We start from the raw sequence: 21616 nt of genomic DNA on the forward strand, positions 1-21616 counted from the left end.
CCTCTTCCATGATCTTAATTTCTGCTAACGCCTTATCCCGGTCACTCCATGCATATTTTATTAGGAGTCCGAGAGTACCTTTACAGTAATGCGAGGTAAGTTCCTCTCAGTCCGTCAAAAGCTGTGGATCAGGGTTCTCGTATGACGGGACTGTGTAAACTCGTAATCCTCGTGGTACCATTTAGTCATCATAATAGTGTTGCAGACTGGTTGCTTCCCACCATTTCCTGACCTCTCTTTCATATAATCTCTCCAAAGATGTTACCAGGTCAGTCATTTTGCTAGGTGGGCTTTGCTTGGAGCTAGTTACCCCTTCTTTACGTTTTTTAAATATTCCTTAGTCACGGTGTTTATCGTACATGGCCCCGTATTCGTATTGAAACTAGCAGCGCCATGTTTGTAGTTGTGAGCCCGGACTATCTAGAAGTATTCAGCCATGTATTGGCTTAACCAGATTACAATTGGCAAGGTGCATCTCCATGCTAACGCATCTCCATGCTAATCTGGCGCTGCTAGTTTCAATACGAATACGGGGCCATGTACGATAAACACCGTGACTGAACTCTGAGTTGCTGCTTACTCTCAACTCAGATGGAAACGCAATTTGGAAATAATAATAATTGCGTTTTTAAACCAGCTTACATATGGGCAAGGTATTTCTCAAATATAAAGATTGTACCAATGTAATGGAGGAGAAATTAGTCCCTTGTTTGTTTCCATTATTAAGTCACGGGGACGCGACAGATAAAGTATGGCGCCTAACCACAATGTTTGTAACATTGAGGAAGGCGGAGCGCCGAAACGCGTCTGTTACAAGCGTAATAAATAATTTTGGAGAAACTATCCTTTGAGTGCGTGGTCTGTACTGAAGTTGGTGGAGACTTTGAGCATCATAATTTTGCGGATCCTGTCACCGCAACTCGCACCCGTCTGCGAGTGCTCCCGAATACCGGCAGGAGGAACGAGCGCGGATATATATATATATATATATATATATATATATATATATATATAAAGACTTTGGTCATTTAAGGAGGCCCTTCGCCACAGAACTTAACTATTATTATTGTATTAGTCATTCCCTGCAAAAAAGCATAAATGCACCTGCAGTTCAGCTCAAGTTGGTCTCGGGTCACTGATACACCACATATTTTCTGTAAGCTTTATGCATTGAAACTTTAGGGTTTGTTAAGTTTTTTAGGTGCTTTATTTGTAGAATCCCCAAATCAATAAAGTAATTATTGTTAATCTTCACATTAGTATTACAGAAGGGGACTGGGATGTAGACATTAGCACAAACGACTGACTCCAGTGAATACTATAGTCCTAGTCTGCGGTCCTGCCACCCCCTGCCTCAGTCATTTTAAGCCTTTGAAAGTGGCAGAGAATAATGAATGGATTTTAGGAAGACTGCTTGTGCTTTCAGGTGGGTCTTCACACACGCCTGGCATCAGTAATTATTAAAAATACTGGACCTTTGCTGTTGAAATGTGTTGTGAAGGGTAGATTACCTATTTGTATGGTTGACAGGAGATGAAGTACTCAGAACATGCAACTGGTTTGTTTTGAATTTAGAAAAGAACTATCTGGGTGCCTAACCTGGTTCATCTTAGGTAGGTCTTTTATGGTCTCCTTCTTCGGCTCCCGCTGTTTGGCCCACATGCGCAGATAGTACTTGTAGTCAGGGGGTTTGGCCTCCTCCTCTGAAACAGAAAAAAAATGCAAAAGGAGGTTATGTGACAATGTGCACACAGTATTCAAATGCATACTCCGTGCTACCTAGCAAGAAGAAAAATATGCATATTTCCCGAGACGTTTGTCTATGCAACACAGATAAGGGAAAATCAAAAAAAGCGGAGGTAGAAGTATGCAGAAATCTCCACTCAACTTCCAATCATAACCAGAAATAAATCAAAGGGGAGTGGATAACGCATGATCACGTATGATAGGATAGTGTTCCTTTTTTATATTCACATATAGGGATCTGTCGCAAGTAGGTCCAGAGAAAAGCCACTAGACCAGGTCTGAGCCCAGGTGGCTAAATAATGTTACCACACTTTCACATTTGATGTAAGGGATTATAATTACCCCCAAGTGCATCTCTTTCAACCTTACCCCAATTCCCAGCCACATAATAAATATTGTTTAGGGACGTTTGAGGTAATGTTAACACACATTTCACAGATGCCATTTTATAAGTGCTCCCACCGTGAGGCAGTTGAGCGCACTCAGCCACATTAGGTAGCTGTGTATTGACACGATTTTCAATGCCACCGCGGTAACATGGCAGGTCGTAGCGACTCCTGGTGGGAGTGCTACCGGGCGGTGACGTGGGACGGTGGAGGAGCAGGGTGGGGGGTAGTAAACACTGGAATACGGATGAATGCAGTTAAGTTGACAATTAAATCAATAAAAAGAATTTCGTTGCGCGCGCTGCATCACATTTTAATTGTCAACTTACCTGCATTCATCCATATTCCGGTGTTTACTAGCCCCCCCCCATCCTGCCCCGCCCCACGTCACTGCCCAGTAGCACTCCCACCAGGAGCCGCTACTGATGGTGGGTGAGGGTCTCTTGAAAAACCTTAAGGGATTCCTGGCTGTTTCTTTGAGGCAACCCACTCTCCTTGGGTTATTGCAGCAGTATTTTCTTCTTGTGCAACATAGATAGCCAGGAGGCTACGTCGCTGCCCATTGCCAGCTACATAGTTTGAGGCAGGCCTAACATACGACTCAGTGTGCCTAAGCATTATCGGACTTTTAAAGGCTCAACATTTACTTGCTAAAGTCTTATTTACACCACAAACTGTAAAACCAGCCAGAGCTGCGGTCTACTAGAACTGTGACACTTCGGTCCACTGGTTAAGCTGTCAGCAGTGGAAAATGGCTTGTATCGAATTTCCAAGTTTGAATTTTGGTTAAACGTCATATCTCTTTGCACAATTTATCCTAGCTGTCAAAACTGCGAGTCTACGAATGGATAAATGCAGAAATCAACTGGTGTATGAAAAAATGAACATTTAAATGTACCTTTCTTCTCAGCAAAGTCCTCATTCCCATCAGCAATTCCAGCTGTGTTCTCTTGAGCAGCAGCTTCTAGACAAAATGGAGCAAGACAATTACAAGGTCATTTACATGTTTTAATTCAGGGTGAAACAAACAGTGAAAGTGATGCAGAACAGCCAGGGCTGCAATGTGACATTAAATAGAACCACTTAGTTGCGCGGGGGCTACACATGATAAAATTGCCTTATTATTATTTCTGTGTTTACCTCATGAACATAACCTTCTCTTTGTATTATTACTTAACGCATTAGCTTTTCACCATATTCAGAAGGATGAAAGCCCGATTCTGTCTTGTTGGGATTAAAGCCTTTAAACTGTAGGTGTTTGCCTTTTAGACACACAAGCTCATTGAGCTACCCATCCCATTGTTAAACATACACCCTAAGTTTTGAGTTGAAGCTTCACTGAGCCTGGAAGACATTAGAAAGTTGCTGGCAATGAAACAGAGGCAAACAGACCAAGTGATCGTGACTACTGCCAAGGACACATGGAGCTTCACTGTGATCAAGGAAGTAGGAGCGCTGTTGATCGCAGTGCACCATGGCAGCATTGTTTTGCCCCCGGCAAGTAGGGGTGGTATTTTGCCCAGGTGCCCCTCCAGTACCATGTCAGCCTAGCAACTATCGGACTTTGGAAGCATGGGGAACTCCGCCAGATATCTTTAAAGTATAAAAGCCAAGATCAGACACGTACTAACTGTAGAATAAAGGAAGCACAGTCAATACTCTAAGCAGTACACCTCCAACCCCTACCATTGCATTCACTGATTAAACAAACAGAAGAGCGTCCAGGATGAGCGCACACCCTTAGTATCTAGACGTTCATTTGAACGCCACGATGCTCTCGATTCAGCATCATCCTATGAATTACTTATCAAGCCTTTGCTTGAGATCAGCTCAGCATTCTTCCATCTCAAAAAAAGCGCCAGAGAGCATGGGAGTAGCATGTGAATCTATAACAGACATCAAGCCACATACTAGGGCTACCGTTAAGGAATGTTTTCTTTTGCAGCATGAATCGGTTATAAATCAAAAGGCTGTGCACAAGGCAGCAAGCAGTACCTGTTGTAGGCAGTGTCTAAAGGCTGACAGAGTACTGAAGACAGTTTCTAACACCTACTGTCACATTTAAGCATCTAATTTGAACTCCAAGCATGTGATGTGGCAGCCCTGTGAAGGTTTTAGGTGCATTATTCATAAATGCCACTATTGCCACTTTCATAGGTGAATGGTGCTACTGGGTGGCCATCAGATGACTTAGTAACTGACGGCAAATGCAAACCCGGGTACAATCCAAACAGCTAAACTTGCATCAGTAGTTCCCAGGTAAGAGCCTTGTGTTTCAAATGCCACCATTTTGAAAATGTCAGTGTTGTGGCAACTCTTTTTGGAATTTGTCAGAAGCGTTGTGGCAACTCTTTTTGGAATTTGTCTGAAGCATTAGGAAGAATACTGGCAATTCAATTTTTTTTTAGATAAATCCAATATGCTTTAGACAAAAAAATGATAGACCTGGCCTCATTATTGTTTAAAGCTCAAAAAAGCTAGTAGCACAAAATAAAAAAAGCCATAGTATAACGTCTACTTAAAATACCTAACATTATTTTCTTTTTTACTTTAAAAGGGGTTGCATTCTTTTGCCCCAAAGTCATTATTCTTCTTTTTGCACTTCCCAAATTCTGTCTCCTCATTCTGTGATTTCCTAATTTGTGAGAAGTTCAATCTTGGGAGTCCAGATGATCCCAAAGTAATATGTGATAATGGTCACAATGCACAGCACTTTTAATGAAATGCCTTATATGCCATTATTTCAGTAAAGTGAAGTAGAACTTCAGTCCTTCTTGGAAATTGTGAATCATCAGGGTATTAAATAGTTAAAGGATTCCCAATCACCTCCTACATGTTTCGGGGTGAATAGATTTAGGTCTACCCCTCATTTTAATACCTAACTCTATGAAGTACAATACATACACAGTGTTGTACTGCACGGGATAATTGTTACCTGCCTCACACACCACATTTCTTCCATTCAAAAGACTTCTGTTAATTCACCAAAGAGCTTCATAGATTCAGGTGGACAAATTAAGTATTAAAAAATCTACAACCCCAATAGCTATGCTTCCAAACCCATGATCTTTGGGCTGAGGTGCCTTACTCTCAGATTCATTCTACTCTGTAGTTGTTCATGTAGAAGAAAGTTGTGATAGAGCTAGGAGAATCCTGTGATCCCAGTTGTAAAATGGCGTCCTTGGCCAAAACAGGTCAGCTTCATTTAAAAGCAGGTTTGATGCTAGAACTGAAAGCAAAGTTTCAGGTGCATCGAGAGATCTTCAGAAACAAACATGCAAGACTGACCAATTAGATTGAAGTATGTCTCTGCAAACATCTGAATGCCAGACAGCAACGTCTCAACATAATTATCTGTCTTGAAGCCAATGAACGACTTATTTTGCCTGAAAGAAAAATGGCCAATTTTACAAACCAACGAAGGTCTGGACTATCGTGTTCGAGGCAAGTGCTAACCATAGCAGATGAATTGAAGGACTTGTGTAAATAGAGGAAACAATTTTCGGGCCTGAACTGATAGCAACTCCCAGGCCAGGCAAACAGCATTCTTTTACATCAGATAGAAAGAGGCAAATTTAAGGACGTTTTGCAGTTTGATGTCTAGGGTTATTTTAAATTCCCAAAATACATCAAAGTTTTAATTATTTAACAGCCACGAGAAACTGTCCATGCAATGCATGCAGTTAGATATTAAAAGATATGCTCTTAAGGCTGAAAAATATGGCTTATTCTTCTCATTCAGATGCATCCTTTAGCAAGTCATCCAATCTTGCACTGAAAGTAAGCAGCAATGGAATTCAATGTGAGTGCCTAAGTCCTAATTATTTTATATATAGTTCAGTGCCATTTAACGTAGGCCTGGGTGCCAAAGGAGGACCAATCTACAAGAAAAAACACTGGCAAAAAATACTTTTAAAAATACCATGGGCTGAGGCAATCCCTACGACACTGCATGAAAGACAACATGCTTGGGAAAGAAAAAAAGGACAAGCTGAAGAGACTTAGATCAACTTGTTAAGAAATACAAAAATAAATATGATAAGAAAGTTAGCAGTATACAACAGGATCCAGTGATACACAGAATCAATGGCAGCATATATACCCAGTCAGCCACAAAGGTGCCAAGACCACTTTTAGCAGATTTACCGGCCTTGCCCCCAAAAAGTGCAGTTTGTTTCTAGAAAACTGGACTAGAGCGGGAAACGGCGGTGTAATTTGTCTAGAAAGAACTGTAAATAGGCTACATTAAAATTTTCCTAACTGTGGACAGAACAGGAAGAAAGTGATTGTCTACAAATTGCTTAAGACTGGCACATCCATGCTGGATTTATTCAATAAAGCTAACATATCTGCCTCTAGCACAGGTAGTCACAGTTCCCTCCTTTAATGTTTAGAAACGCCGAAATATCAACATGGTCTTTAAGAACCACAGAATGCACACTATGCTATGAGGTGCCACCTGACTTCAAGTACTTTTACAGCAATGGCACAGTTTCCACTTTCCGTAGGTGAAAGGCAGAGGTGACTACATAGGGAGCTAGTGAGATGGCGGCATTTTTGGTTAGGTAAGATGTACGATGAAAAATAATTCAGCACCACATTTGCCAAAGACACTTCTTTAGATGTACCACACTGCAGCTCTCGTAATGACCACTCAACCCAGCAATTCTGCTGCATACTCATTCCTTAAATGACTTGAAAGCGAGTGGAAATGTTCTTAATTACACAGGATATCATGGAACTGTATTTTTGCTAGAATCAATTTGTTTTGCTCTAATTTCTGGTATATGCATACCCATCCTATGAAGGAGGCATCTGTTCATATAGTCCTCTTTGCAGACAGGCTCTTAAATGTACTTCCTTTTGACAGGCTCGATCACTTCTAATGTTATTTTAAAGATTGTGCTAACTTATGTTGCGTCACAAGCAATAGATTTCCATTTCACCCTTCAACTACATCCTTTTCTGGATCAGTTTTGAGTACAAAATGGCACCAATGCCAATTGAAAACCTAGTTTGTGCAAGAGATGCATGAGTTGGGTATTGTACTTGCTTGGCAAGCGTAATCATATAAAAAAGTTGTGTACGCATGGGTAGGAGTGAAGGCCTTGCCGTCTCAGATTTAGTCAGTGGGGTACTGTCTTTTATGCATATTAGGAGTGGAGGTTATTTTGGCAGTTAGCACTGTGATGAGTGGTACTTTTAGTAAACAGAAGAGAAAAGCTATGTATCTGACTGGAATACAAAAATGTGCATGCACCCTTAATATGTATTGCCAGTGTGTCATCAACTTGTTCTATAACATGGATTATGTCTTGTAATGTCAGCATTCAGGATGTCTGAAGAGACTTAGATTACTTGGGGTGGGAGACTGCCCAACTTAAAGAATAATCATAACTCTAGTCAGAGTGAACCCTTACAGTCACTTAGAGCCAGATGTACGACCAAGCATTTTGCGAGTAGAAAATTTAGTCGCAATTTGTGACTCGCAAAATGCTAAGTACAACAGTGTCAGAGACACTGTTAGCAATTCCCAATGGGGTTGTGAAATGGGGTTGTGAAATGCGAGGCTCATGCATATTAATGAGCCATTTACAATTTGCGACCCCATTGGGAATGGCAGGCCCTCCCAGGTATGGTGGTCTGCCGGGCTCAGCAGACCACCATGTCTGGGACTGCTTTTAAATAAAGCAGTTTTTTGACTGCAGCCCGTTTTCCTAAAAGGAAAACTGGATGCATTTTTTAAAAAAGAAATGAAACATTTTCGTTTAATTTTTTTAAGGGCAGGTAGTGGTCCCTGGGACCACTGCCTGCCCTTAAAAAATATTTTCTGAGCTAGTCACAAAGGGGAAGGGGTCCGTGGGGTCCCCTTCTCATTTGCAACTGCATTACCACCCTCTTGAAGAGGGTGGTAACATGGCGCATGAGGTTTTTGCATGGGCAAACGGGTCGCAAACCATGCAAAAACATCTGGCCCCCAATCAACCGGAGCTGAAAACCTTGGTAGCGGGGTAAAGAACAGGCCGACTTAACTTAAGGCAATGTATTAAGTATTTATGCAGTACGAAATCTGTAATTATCTCAAAATGCAAAACAAGAACATTTTCAAACCAAACTAGAAAAACAGTCAAACTGAATGAACAAAATTACTAAAATCCGATAAGGGGAAACAGATCTACATTTTAAAAATTTAATTAGAAATAGCTTCAAAAAGCACAAAGGGCCAATGATGATCACTAGTCCCGGTACTCTGACCAAGGTGCGATTTGTCTGAGATTGCAAGGGAGCACCGATTGCAAAAGGCCTCTTATATCTTTTTGTCTCCCTTTAGCCACACAGGGGGTCAGCCAACTGACCCTTGGAGCCTACTTCTTTGTCCTAGGTACACAAGAGAGTAGGTCTAGTCTTTTAGGACTCCTTCCAGGTTTTCAGCAGGTCCAGAAATTGTTCTGCAGTGTGTGCGCCTGGAGATGCCGCATTTATTCCTATCACGAGCAAGTGAGTGGAGTGACTCCTGGGACCTCCCTAGACAATGGGTAAACATTTCTGGGGACGATCCTACTCACTTTTCAGAAGTTCGTGTTTGCCTTATTGCAAAAAGGCCCAACATGCAATGTCAGGTCACTTTCAAGATGGTGAAAGTCTTTGGCCACACTAAACTTGGGTTCTGAGGGCTGGGTTGTTTGTGGGGTGTGGACTATGGTAATCATAGGTTCTCCCACATCTAACACTAAAATCCAGCTTGAGGCAGGCACTGTACCCAGAACAAACTCAGAGTCAGAAGTTTGGTATGACAAAAGTAGGGCCTGTCCAGCAACCGGCAGTGGATACCTGTTATCCGGTTCTCTCCCTTTCAAGTATGCTTAAGTGCTACATATGGCTCAGACTTGTCAAGTAGGATTTGACATTTTGCTATCAAAAGGAGGCCCGCAGCCCTCACCCTGCATATTCTGAGGAGTTCAGAGGAGTACTCTCTGCCCACTCAGGTCAGCATAGGTTTGCTCATGAATGGCATTTCACACCTTTTTCATCTGCTCAAGGCTGATCCCACCTATGCTAACAGGCCCACATATGCTAACTGTGGCAAGTAAAGGTAAAAGTTCTAAATATTACTTTTCCTTTATTAAAAAATATGTCAACCACTAAATTGTATTTTTAATTACTATTAAAATAGTTTTTTTTTATTATTTTCCTAGCTGGTCCCATTGCAGAGATACAATATAAGCATTTTAATCTGTACTCTGGTTTCTACAATGGACAACTAGGTCTGCCATAATCAATATAGCTTTTTGGGCCTTCCCACTGTAGGTATAGGGGAACAATGTTTCTACATGACCCACCTTTACATTTCACATACCCTGCCTTGTGAGTTACAAGGGTTACATAGGTGTGCCTTACTAACATTATAAAAATAGTTTTTTAACTGTTGAAAAGTGATATTTAATCTGGTCACACTACAGTAGTCAGGGTACACAGGGTAGGCCTCAAGTCATGTTTTATTTTGTCACACTAGTGGATGGCACAATAAGTGCAGCAATCCACAAATGACAGTTAACTTTTCATGCCATGAGTGTACTTCCGCACTATATATTGGGGCCCTACAGAAAATTAAATCCGTAATTCCGGTATTAGGCAATTTACCCATGTTTAAAGTGGAAGCACAGGCACTTTACTACTGATTAGCAGGGGTAAAGTACACAGATTTCTAAATCCAGCCCAAATATAGAATTAAGCACAAGGTGAAAATCAGAGAAGACAACACAGAAAAGACCGATTGCCTACACTCTTCTTCCCTTGATGTCTCTGGAATGGCTTGAAGAGGACTTGTTCTATTGAACCTTTCAGCAGTAGTACAACTATCCATTTCAGTAGCAGCGTCACTCACCTGGGGGGCTAATTAGGAGAAGATGGAATGACTTTTGTGTATAGTGTACCCAGAAGCCATTTGTCAATTAGATATCCATTTGAGTATTGTGGGAATAATCATATACCTCTAATCAGGGTGTCATGATCAAAGACCTCCTGAAATTGGGCTTACCATGGAAGAGGCTACACCTGCAGCAACATTTTCTCCAATGCCTACTCTTACTTGGCCCGCACGGATGGATCCTCCTTTGTTAGTGGCACAACAAAAATGTTTGCCCAGAACATTTATAATATCCGCTTCTAGGTATCCCGGGATCTTTATATGAAGAGCCTTCTCTGCAGCAGGGCCTCTTTTCTGAATCTTTCAAGGACTTCATCTACACAGTTTATTGCCATCCTCGATAGCAATACATGAAAATGTTAATAAAGAGACCTTGATTAGAATAATGACACACTCATCCATTATTTGTTGGGCACACACTACAAAATTAATAGCCTCCAACCACCATTGAATCGAAGAAAACCTAGTCATTCAAACTAACTGCACCATGTATTATCAAATTTCAGCACACATGAATGTCAACTAAGAGGTTAAACAGATATCCTTCTGAAGAGAATTTTATATTTACCTAACAGTTTTCTGTATTACTGCCGTGCCACTAAGGCATTGGTAAGATGTAAAAATAACAATTAGAATTGAGTAATAAGTGCATCGAGCAGTTAATGGCATATGAAGAATTACATTAAAAACAGTTTAGGTGGAGCTGGAAAAGGTGAGTTTTCAAGAATTTCCTGAAAGAAAGTTTTTGGGGGAAAAAATTGCAAGTTATCCGGAAATAAGCTACGTAATACTGTTGCCGCATTGGTAAAAGACTGATTTTGAACCGGTGCTTTTATGAATCTAGCTTTAACCACAAGAAAGTTCCTGCTTTTGAGGACCCCACTCAAAAAATAGAAGGTTCATGAGGTATGAAGATTTTAGATGGATTGCTCTGATGGTAATGCTGCTTTTTTAAATTGGATAGTCACATTAATGAGGAGAAAAGGTAACTTGCTAATATTTGGGAAGGCATATTTAAACTTCACTGTGGAGGAGAGGAGTCCTGCTACTGAACGGAAAGTGGCTTTCAGTGGGGTGAGGAACTCCTACCAGTGTCTCCAAAGTTCAGACCTGAGATATTTATGGCATGGGCTGCTCACTTCTGCCCAGCTGAAGTCAATAGATTTTCTTTTCTTTATAGGATCAAGAAGGAAATGAGTGGATTTGTCAACCTTGTTGATGTTCGGGATAAGGGAGAGTGGTGTGTCAAAAATAAAGTCAAGTGATTAAGTGACGAAGAGCCACACAGGAAATCTGTGATATCCCACCCAGTGAAGCTTAGTTCAAAGGGTATTGCAGACAATTTGAAAACTAGTCCTATTTAGGCCTGCTGGAAGGTGAGATTTATTTATTCCTGAAAATATAGGGGGGACCCTTTAGTTAAGTCATCTGAACGCCAAACAAACCAGTTTAAAAGTAATGTGTTTGATACCGCTAGCCAGTGAGGGCTTCATAAGCCTTAAACTTTTACATCCTATTTTCTGTCACAGGACCAGCCTTGCTGTAAACTTTTGCACTAATTGAAACTACTCAATCTCACCACTAGATAATCATCTCAGTTTGGATTATGCATAGTGTGATGCCCAAAATCTCTCATGACAGCAACCCACACATTCCATGCTGTGTTGGTGTGCTTTTAAGAAGTTATACTACACTCGCCCAAGTCTGCAGTTTGTCCTCAGAAATGCTGGATGCTTGCACACATTTCCTTCCAGTTGCAACTGTTAGATGATAATACCAGAAATGGCCACTTACAGGGAAAGGGAAGACCCATCATAGAGCTTTCTCCACCAACATTTCTACTCTATTACTCTTTCTTTTGTGTTATTTCTAGGGTGCAGCTGATGTCTGCAAACCTCGTGTGGCCATCATCAATCACTGAATCGTTTGCCATACTACAATTTTTAAGTCACACATTTGTGAATTGCTTCAGGCCTTGAAGTTACTGATTTGGTTGTATCTGTCACGGAAAGGATGGCGATAAAGGGCTCTGTGAAGTAGTACAATGTGTGCAAAAGTGGTGATGCTGCAATATATTGTGGCTTTAGCATCTGAAATAAAAAGCTTTTGTGCGGATGTCACTCTACCATACATACCTGTGGCTCTTTGTAAAAAAGCTAGTTGTATGCCACCATTCCATCCTGTAGAAAAGGTTGTGCTGTTTGTTGAATTTAGGGATACACACAACAATAGTTGTTTATTAATTAAATATACATTCAAAATGACGTATACTTGCGACCCAAGTCATTCTTATAGCTTTGAGAGCTGGGAATAGTCTGAACTGTGGCATGCTGTTGTAAGTGCAGGTGTTGACATTTACGTGCAGGTGTAGAGCACCGTATCAGAAGCCACAGACTCAAATTAAGCACTGAGTAAAAGGGACAAGTTATCAAGGGCTGAAGCAACAGCATGTATACCTGAAGCGATTAGTCGCTCTGAGTGGATAGATGGTGCTTGCATGCATCTAATCCGTGCTACCCTAACCAAGGGAACTGCATCTGCTCAGGTGTCCCCAATAGCCTGCTGTTTAAGCCTTACTGTGGGAAATAGAGTATAATAGAGGGCTGTAGATGTCGATAGTGAGAGGTGGTGAATAATCCTAAAAAACAAGAATGGAGGGTTCACTTTGGAGCAGGGGGGATTCAAGACACTAACCTTGCGACTCGCAGTTCAGGAACAGCTCCAGCTCGGAGTCAAAAGGAGATGCTGCTGTCGGCAAAAGTAATCCAAGTAAACAAATATAGAGAGAAGCAGAGAAGGGAGAGGGAAAGAGGGACGAGGAAGCAAAAACACAAGAAAATAGTCAGAAACAGAAGAAATAGGAACACTTAAAAGGTACGGCAGGCATGGTGAGAACAACCAGAAGAGCCACGGTGGATGTAGGAAGTACATGCATCGTACCCAAGGCAGAGTGATTTCAAGCAGAGCGACTGGGGGCAATGCAAAAAGGAATAGGGAAGGCAGACTGAATACCAGCAGGACAGGTAAGATGAGAGTAGGCAGGTCAGATGGTGTGACGGAGGGTAAACAAACACGATAAGTGTATATAGTGTGACTGCAGTACAAGGAAAGTGAGTGAAGGCAGTAAGCATTCAAGCAGGGACAGCTGGCACAGCCAGGATAGACCAACGAGGTACAAACAGTGCAGACAGGCTGAGTGACAGCGGATGCAAACCGCAGGCGTTTCCACTCATGGAGCAACTACTGCACTCAGAACAAGGAAATGTGGGACCATTAATGGAAGGCGTGGTCGCGAGGCAGGAGATGATGGAATGGTTAATTACACTGATAACTCGATCGTAGCACTTCTCAATTAACTGTACACCTAGAAAAGTATCCAAGCACTAACAGGTCACATATTATTCGGGTTACGGACATAGCTTTCATTCCAAAACCAGAAAAGGATAAAAGTCTGTGCTGGTCTTGTTGAAAGGGGAAAACATATCACATGTTGCAGATTATTCACCTCTTATTTTTTAATAGGCTTTGACATAAAAATACTATTTAGTTAATGTGGCATTCCTAAATTGGCATGAGGTGTAGAATAATGTATCTCTAGACCAATTCAACCTAGACTAAAGTGGTTTGGGGATGAAGAACAGAATGGAAACCACGCAGAGATTATTTTTCGCTGTTTACCACTAAATGCAGGCGAACTTTGTATGTCTTAATAAAATCAATATTGAACAAGCTGCTACTGGGGCAGGATGCCACAGCAAAGCTTGCCTGGAATTTGGTTGGAAACAAACACACACCCTCCCCAGCCACCCTCCAAACCAAGCCTCATAAAACACACTGCAAAGTCTCTACAAATAGAATGCAGTATTCCAGGCACAAAGTGTTTTGGAATAAACACTCAGTATTGAACAACCAGAAAACTGCACTCGGACACTTCACTGGTAATTTGCAAACCCTTTTAATCGCAAGAAACAAAGGGGCTGATCCCTCAGGCGACCCTTTGGCCTCTTCCTGATAGCACTGCCAAACTCACTGCGGCATAAAGCAGGTAAAAAACTACCATTCCGAACGGAGCATGAAGTGCAGTGTTACTAAAGCCTAATTGCCTAAACTGGTACTGCAGTCAAAGAAAAGTGAATGGTCAGCAACCCACTCTATTTCACCATTTACTGAGGGCATAGTGAAAATGTCTGCAGCTATGAATTTATATTAATACCCAAAAAGTTGCCAGATCTCTCCCCAGTTGACTAACTGTGTGCACTGAACAAATGCTCTTAAGTGATCGTAAGGGGACTATACAGTAGAAAACATCATTACTATATAATTGTACGCCATTCTAAAAGCAAGACATTAGGTTATTGTGCTCGGACACCTATGTGATGCTGTCCTGCAGGAGAATGCGGTGCTGTTATCTTCTGCGAGGTGTGTGGTATCCTCCTGAGAGGATGTGGTGAAGGTTTGCCTCCTCTGACAAAGGTGCTCTTCGACTGTGGGCGGCCAGTGTGGGCTGTAGGTTTTGTATGTGGGGCATTTGTTTCACAGGAAAAAGCTGAAGCGCTTGATCCTTTTAAAGCAAAGACCAAGCTGGCTCGGTGTAGCTTCTTGAAAGTACAGACATTGCCTTTTCACAGGGGCGATGCACACTACCTCTCTGGTTCACATGGTGTAAGCAGGTGCACAACATTACAGTGTGGAGAGGGGCAGCACTGCACCTGCTCCTTGAAGGAGTGATGGTCACAGTGTCCTCCCTCGTTACCCACAGCCGACAAGATTACCTGTGATGCTGGTGTCCTCCGTGAAAAAGCTGGCAGCTTCCAGGGCAGACTCCGCTTCCTCAGGGTTGAGAGCTGCAATGAAAAATTGTGGTGGGAGAGGGTAAAGGACAATGCGCATGGAGGCCCAGCACCAGCGGGCATAGACGAAGGAAGTAAGACGAAAGGCAGTGTACAAAAAAAGCACTTTAAAGATGATAGAGAGCAGAACATGATTGATGATAAATACAACAGATGAAGAAAAGGAAAACCTAACTCTTGCACCAGCAGAAATGCCTACAGCGAGAAGTAAAGGTGAATAGGACCGTGCTTTCCACAGTCATTCAGGTGGAAGTGAGCAACAAAAGCATTAGTATGTAGTGCACTACTCACCAGGTGGCAGGTGCAGCTTGTACAGGAACTTGAGCTTCTCTGTGAGATCCCCGTGGTACATCCCACCTGCAGAGCAGAGGACAAAGGACCAGATGCTGCATGTTAAATGCAATCCCTCTAAACAGAAGATGTCGTTGTTGCAGTAATCTATGTTGCCCTTTCCTAGAAAGGGGTCCCCAATTACAAAGCATTCTTGAGCTACAAATCACTGAACTCGCATACTCATCTAAATAATGAGAAAGCAATACTTCCATTTAGTTTTATCTTATGAATCAGAGGTCTCCTAGCAAATGGCAAATGCCCATGCCTTCTATTCTTCCAAACACTCCTTCGAGATGTATTTTTGATTACTAAATGTTCTATCGAATTCATCTCTCCATTAGTGCAGAAGTCAGGAATAAATGGACTTTAATCCCTGCGGTTTTAAAGATTTCGCTTTTCAAACCGTACATTCTTGCATGCCCAAACACCCTACGCCTTCTGTGGTGCAAAGAGACCTTCTTGGGGTGATGGACCTCTCTACAAAACGTGGACCCTATTTCCGTTAAATAGGTAAAAGGCTCTATAATGGATGAAATATAACAATGTTTTCAGTTTATCAGAAAATATTGGTTTTAATTAAGGTATTCAAGGAACACCTCGGCCTTAGACGGCAGTCTAATGGTTTATCTTCATAGGGACCCATACCTTACAATTCCATTACTGTTCACATTGCTGACTACCAGAGGCAGAGGAAATGGTGACTACATTACACGCTTGAAGACTTTAATGTACACCATCTGTATTTTTCATTTAAACAAATTTGATATCAACTACATCACATTCAAGTGTCCTTAACTGGGAATAGATGTTCACGACTGATAAACATCTTGGAAATCATTCAAGCAGGAAGTAGGACTCCTTGTGCATGACTTTGCTGGCCAGTTCCATGCCTTGGATCTGGAGTGAAAAGCAGACAACCCTGTGGAATTTTTTTGTCACATTTCAGGAAGGTTCATATAGTTGTGTGTTCGTCAAACAACTATAATGTTCAGGCCCTTAATCTGTATTTTTCACTTATTCTCAGCATTTATGTGTTTGAAATTCAATCAAGTGAATATATCAAAGGTTCTCTTCTGAAGAATAGATGTACAGGTACGTGATAGAGGGGTGGGCTCTGGGGCCTACTACAGAGCCCATATACAAACACAGCGTTCAAAAGAAGGAAATGTAAACTGTTTGGTTACAGGGCACACTGCGTATGAGGGTTTCTGAACTATTCTGCACACATCCCATTCCAACTACAAAGCTAGACAGTAGGTGATATTTAACCTGTATTCTTACTGGACACATTAGACTCATACCAGCCAACAAAAGGGTAGCAAACGCACAGCCACACGAGCAGGCAAAATATACGGCCAAGACCATTCAGGAGGAGTACCCCAGCCCACGCCCCACCTACCTAGCCCAGTCACAAACTCCTTGAAATTGATGAGCGAGTCCTTGTTCTGGTCCAGTAGGCGAAAGATCCGGCCTGCCAGAATGGAGGTGTGCTGGCCGCATGACCAGGGGGTGAGATGTCCCAGCAGCTCTCGGAACTGTTCCTGGTCAATGCGGTACTGCTCCAGGTAGGGAAGGCTTGGGTCGTGCCGAATGGCTGCGGCCGTTCCATTACCGCCCCAATAACAGTTCATAAGGTGCTGTGCCTACAACACGGAAAACAGTAGGGATGTTTCTGGTTCACCAAAACAGCAGACACTTTGACAGACAGAGCTTTTATCAGCTTAGTGCTTCTTTCCTGTTGCTAAAATTAACTCCCACCTACCTCACCATCACCTTTCCTCACTATTCTGCACATATTTCTGTTCACTGCACTAGGGCTCACCATTCTAAATCATGCATGATGCGTGTGCTAAATGCTGGTCTGTATTTCTGGTTTGTGAATTGTCAACATTTGTGAAAGTCTCTGTTAACAGGGACTGTATTGTATGAATACAGTATGTGTGGTAATAGTACAAACACCCATCATGATGAGATACTGCATAGGCAGCAGCAATAGAGGCACATTTCTTGGAAGCCTTACAAGCCCCAACAGGGATGCTGATCTTATTTAGAAAAGCCTCATCTCTCCAGGAATAGTCTGCAATATGGGAGGCATTTGGTAAAGTCAAAAGTAATTTAGGATCTAATGACTAACGCATTCTGATCCATAGACTTAGCAGGATATCAAAACACAAAGGGTGTATGTCTCCACACTGACACTGTTCAGTTTGATAAATATATGTGAGCTGTAAAATGTATGCAATGCACTTCTGTTCCCAGTAAAAAAAATAAAAAAATTGTACTGGATGTGTTTAAAAGCACTCTGATATAATGCCCTTCGTGGAGTTTTGTGAAATATAAATACTTTTTCAAAAGTGAAAGTATGCATCACCCTCCTAAGCTTGTTTCAATTGGGCTTCAATTGGGCTTTGGGTTGGCAGATTTGCTGGAGAAGTAGACTCCTCCTTGGGCACAACTAAGCCTGTGTTCAAAGGTACAAATTGAGCAAACTTTGATTGGAATTTGTAGCGCTGTAAAAATAACCTATTAAGCTGTCGTACTGAACCAATAACTTTCCCTCTCCAAAAGTGACGAGCAGTGAATATCCAGTTTTAAAATAGTGCATAATTGAGGTGGTTAGATTTTCATGAATTATCATTTTCAAAAATAAGAATGCCGAGGCACACGGAGATTTGGAAAAGTTAGAAAGTCAACATCGGAAGTCAGCGCACCCAATTGAACAGCCAGCATTTAGAGCTTGACTCAACTTTCCAATAAAGAAAGTGTCTAAGGCCATAGAGGATATCAAACCATCGCCTGCACTGTCACACATTTGGGAAACTCAAATCTTTTTTAATGACTTCTCTTGCTACCAGGTGGTAGACCAGGTTAGAAGATTTTGATGGTGGGATGGAAGCTGGTGATTGCAGGAGGGGTTAGGAGAGAATGCGGAGTTTAAGGTACATTGACAATTGTTAAACTGTATTAGTTATATTGTTGGGGACTGGTGACAGTGGGTGGGGGGTTGTACATGGCTTGTTGTAATGAAACAGGCAAGTGGCTGTTGACATTGGGCACGACAATAGTGGATGCAAGGAGAGAGGGACTGGTTACATTGCTAAGGGAAAGATGATGACTGACATGAGTGGGATGAGTAGATGAGAACAGCAGGACACGTGTCATGATACTGGGCGCAGTCTAAGTTAATGATAATAGGCAAGAGCTGGGCAAGAATTAGGACAATGGCAGGGGCACCAGATCATACTGGACATACAAACAAAAGAGCATTTCCAAGTATAGGCATGGATAGATATAGAATGCCTAGGGGTTAGTGGGCACTGGTTAGAGTTAGGCAGGTAGACGACTTTGGTGACAGTGATAAGGAGGGTCAGTAGTTAGAGTAGCTAGCATACTAAAAGTGAATGAGATACTGGGAGGTAAGAGTGACGAGGAGGGCAGAAGATGGTTGGTGCAAGGTGACCTGAAATTCTTGTGCTCCATCGCAGCTTACCTTAAAAACCATGTACAGTTCTTCTAACTCTTCCATGGAGAAGCCCAAGTCGGTTGCTACTGCCCGGACCTTCAAAGAAGGAAGAGGGGGAGAAACAGGATTTTGATTCACGGTGCATTAAAGGAAAAAGGCTTATATACGGTGGGCACTAACCTGCTTGCTTGCAGAGAGTTATGGAGTGATCCACACAGTAATAACAAACGTGAACTGAGGAAAACTGAGGATGTCATAGAATCAGCTGGTGGTCACAAATGATCATTGTCAAACGGTGTTAAAAAATCCCCCCGTGGTACTGACACCTGTTGCCAACCACAGGGTATACAGCTCTACTCTTTCAAGTGTCAAGCTGCATTCATCTCATCAACTGAGGCAGGAGCCTCAGCCTTAAAGATTTTTGATTAATGGTTTCTCTAGTAGAGGCTCCATCTAGCACAGCCTTCCCAGAACATCTTCAACAAGAGTTCCAAATACGCTCCAAGAATACACATTTGGGGTTCTTCAAATTCTCATCTTAATCCCACACTGCCACCAACAGAGGAAAATAGATCTCAACAATATCTAATCCATAATATGCAAGTCGATCAAGATACAATTTGAAATACAGAGTCAGATATGCGCTGGTTTTTAATGAAAGTAACAGCACAATAAGAGCCTACATGTTGGGGCATATTTAAGAGAGGAGTCATTAGAAGAATCACAACTGCATTTCCCTTCAAACTAACAAGCATACCCGACCAAAGACTGTTTCACGATCAATGGAAAGATTTTTTTAACATCTTTGTGGTGCCACACCCCATCCATTTCAACGCTGTATGCATTATTCCAGATTACAACACGTCCCTTTGAGGAGAGGAACCTCATCACTGTGTCTACACCCCAGAAAGAACAGATTATCGATATGCAAAAGGTCACAGATATTTACCATCAGGGATAGTAATAATATCCGACTAAAGGTCAAATTTCCATCTATGAGAGGTTCATGATCCAAGAAAGGACTAATCCTCTCCATCCAATAGAGGACCAATCATCAGTCAATGAAGCACCCAATTGGAAACCATGAGAAGCAAAAGTCTTAAGTGACAAATTACTCACAACCTTTGCATCACAGAGCAAAGAAAGCCAAAGGTCAAATTAATCACACTCCAATAACAGTCTTCTTAAGCAGTCCCTACGCAATCTTCCAGATACCAGGACACAAGCAGTACATAGGAGAATCACAATAATATGGAGCAAAGCAACACAGACACGCAGGAAAACACAAAACACCATTCTCGAGCAGACTAAATCAACATTAAAGAGAATTCCAATTTTCCCTACCCAAAGGAAGAAACATTTCCATTTCTGGAGAGAACAATATGTCCATTCCAAGTGAGGACAAATACTCTCTATCCAATGGAGTAACAATATGTCAAACCAATGAGAGCACCAATCTTAATGATCCAGGAGAGGGCCAACATTTCCCATTCATGAAAGGAACAATGCTTCCCTTCAAAACCTTAATCTTCATGCAAGATGGGTCTTAACTTCTTAATACAAGAAATAAAACAGCTAACCTATCCAGAAAAAGGCAGCTTGTGTGTCAGAAGTGATATAGCACATCCAGGGCCGATTAATTGGCACCTTCATCTAGTATGTTCATGGTCTGTTCTCCAGGATTAAAGACTTTGAAAATGGAAACTTCATACCACACTTCTCTTGGCGGTGTCCTCCAAAGACTGGATGACTTTCAGCCTCTGTTTGAAACGCATCTGTTCCATGTCATCCGCCCGCAAACTGCTGAACTTCTAAAACCAGAAGCAGAAACAGAAAAAAGGTCACAAAAGGATTATAAGAGAAACAAACAACCACTCAAACCCCAACTAAATGTGGATGTTATTTTCACCAAAGTACCTTTCATGAGACATCTCAAACATCCCTACACCTATAAAACAGAATCTTTCTATAGGAAGCATTGCTAATAGGTTTAAGTAAAATGTCAAAAGGTAACCCATGAAATATAATTCAAGAGTACGAATACTTGGATTCAAATCAAGTCCCTATGCAAAGCTCTGGAGTTAAGAAGGTCTGTACTTCAGGATTCACAATGAATCCAACAGAACACTGCAGGATGACGAGAGATAGGTAATGAAACCCTTATGATCCCACTCTACACAATTTATGTTTATTTGGCTTCCATGGCTACAATATATAGTTAGGCCAGTATGGTCACGTAATTTGGGAGGTGGCACACAAAGAGTGATCTCTTTTTAGGCACTTTTTGTAGTAAGATCTCGGTCAGCTGTCTCTACTTGCAATGTAGACCATTTAATGGAGCATGCATAAGACTGAAAATAGAAATTGAAAGAAATGTATAAAATATATATAAGTGACCTCTGTTAAAATGAATTTGTAAAGTAGGAGTTCACTCATACGTAGTTGAAGTAAAATTGCATAGTACTGGACCACCAGTGAAGATACAAAGAGACAACCTTCACCTTCCCCTGCAATTAACATAATCCTTTAGAGCTTCCCAAACGATTCTCCAGAAACCCGATGAAGGCATGCACAGTAGGTTCTGTTGAGTTCATGTCAATAGCCGCCACTTTTGGAAAGTATGAGTCCACTCATACATAGTTTAAGTAAGATTTAATAGTCCTGGAACACCAGAGAAGGTATAAGCAGACAACCTTCTGCCTCCTCCTAGCTCTGCCAGATACTCAGTAACTGCCCTAGAAAATAATCTGGACCACCCCAAACACACCCCTTACCAGGGAGCTAGACACAAGCTTTACAAGATTAAAGGACAACAATGAAGAAATGCTTGACATAACACAATCTCGACATAAAACAACCCACATAAAAAGGCAGATGTAGGGCTGGTTTTCCTACCAGTACCAAACATGTA

At 41.7% G+C, this 21616-nt stretch overlaps 1 protein-coding gene across 3 annotated transcripts in view; it reads right to left on the reverse strand.

Annotated features, from left to right (window-relative positions):
* Positions 1-21616, reverse strand: part of TBC1D9B (TBC1 domain family member 9B) — a 220481-nt gene that overhangs the window by 16119 nt on the left and 182746 nt on the right. Inside the window, exons 14-21 of one of the 3 annotated variants that reach the window (XM_078653542.1) lie at positions 20418-20516; positions 18733-18801; positions 16642-16885; positions 15201-15266; positions 14832-14903; positions 12754-12804; positions 3031-3096; positions 1600-1703 (exon numbers count right to left, since the gene is read on the reverse strand). In XM_078653542.1, coding sequence (XP_078509668.1) covers positions 1600-1703; positions 3031-3096; positions 12754-12804; positions 14832-14903; positions 15201-15266; positions 16642-16885; positions 18733-18801; positions 20418-20516 — 771 coding nt within the window. Of the gene's footprint in view, positions 1-1599; positions 1704-3030; positions 3097-12753; positions 12808-14831; positions 14904-15200; positions 15267-16641; positions 16886-18732; positions 18802-20417; positions 20517-21616 lie in introns of all 3 variants that reach the window. The other 2 variants (XM_078653541.1, XM_078653543.1) reach the window with 2 other exon arrangements.

The sequence above is a fragment of the Lissotriton helveticus genome, chromosome 7 (genome assembly GCF_964261635.1).
Source record: "Lissotriton helveticus chromosome 7, aLisHel1.1, whole genome shotgun sequence".
Lineage (NCBI taxonomy): Eukaryota > Metazoa > Chordata > Amphibia > Caudata > Salamandridae > Lissotriton > Lissotriton helveticus.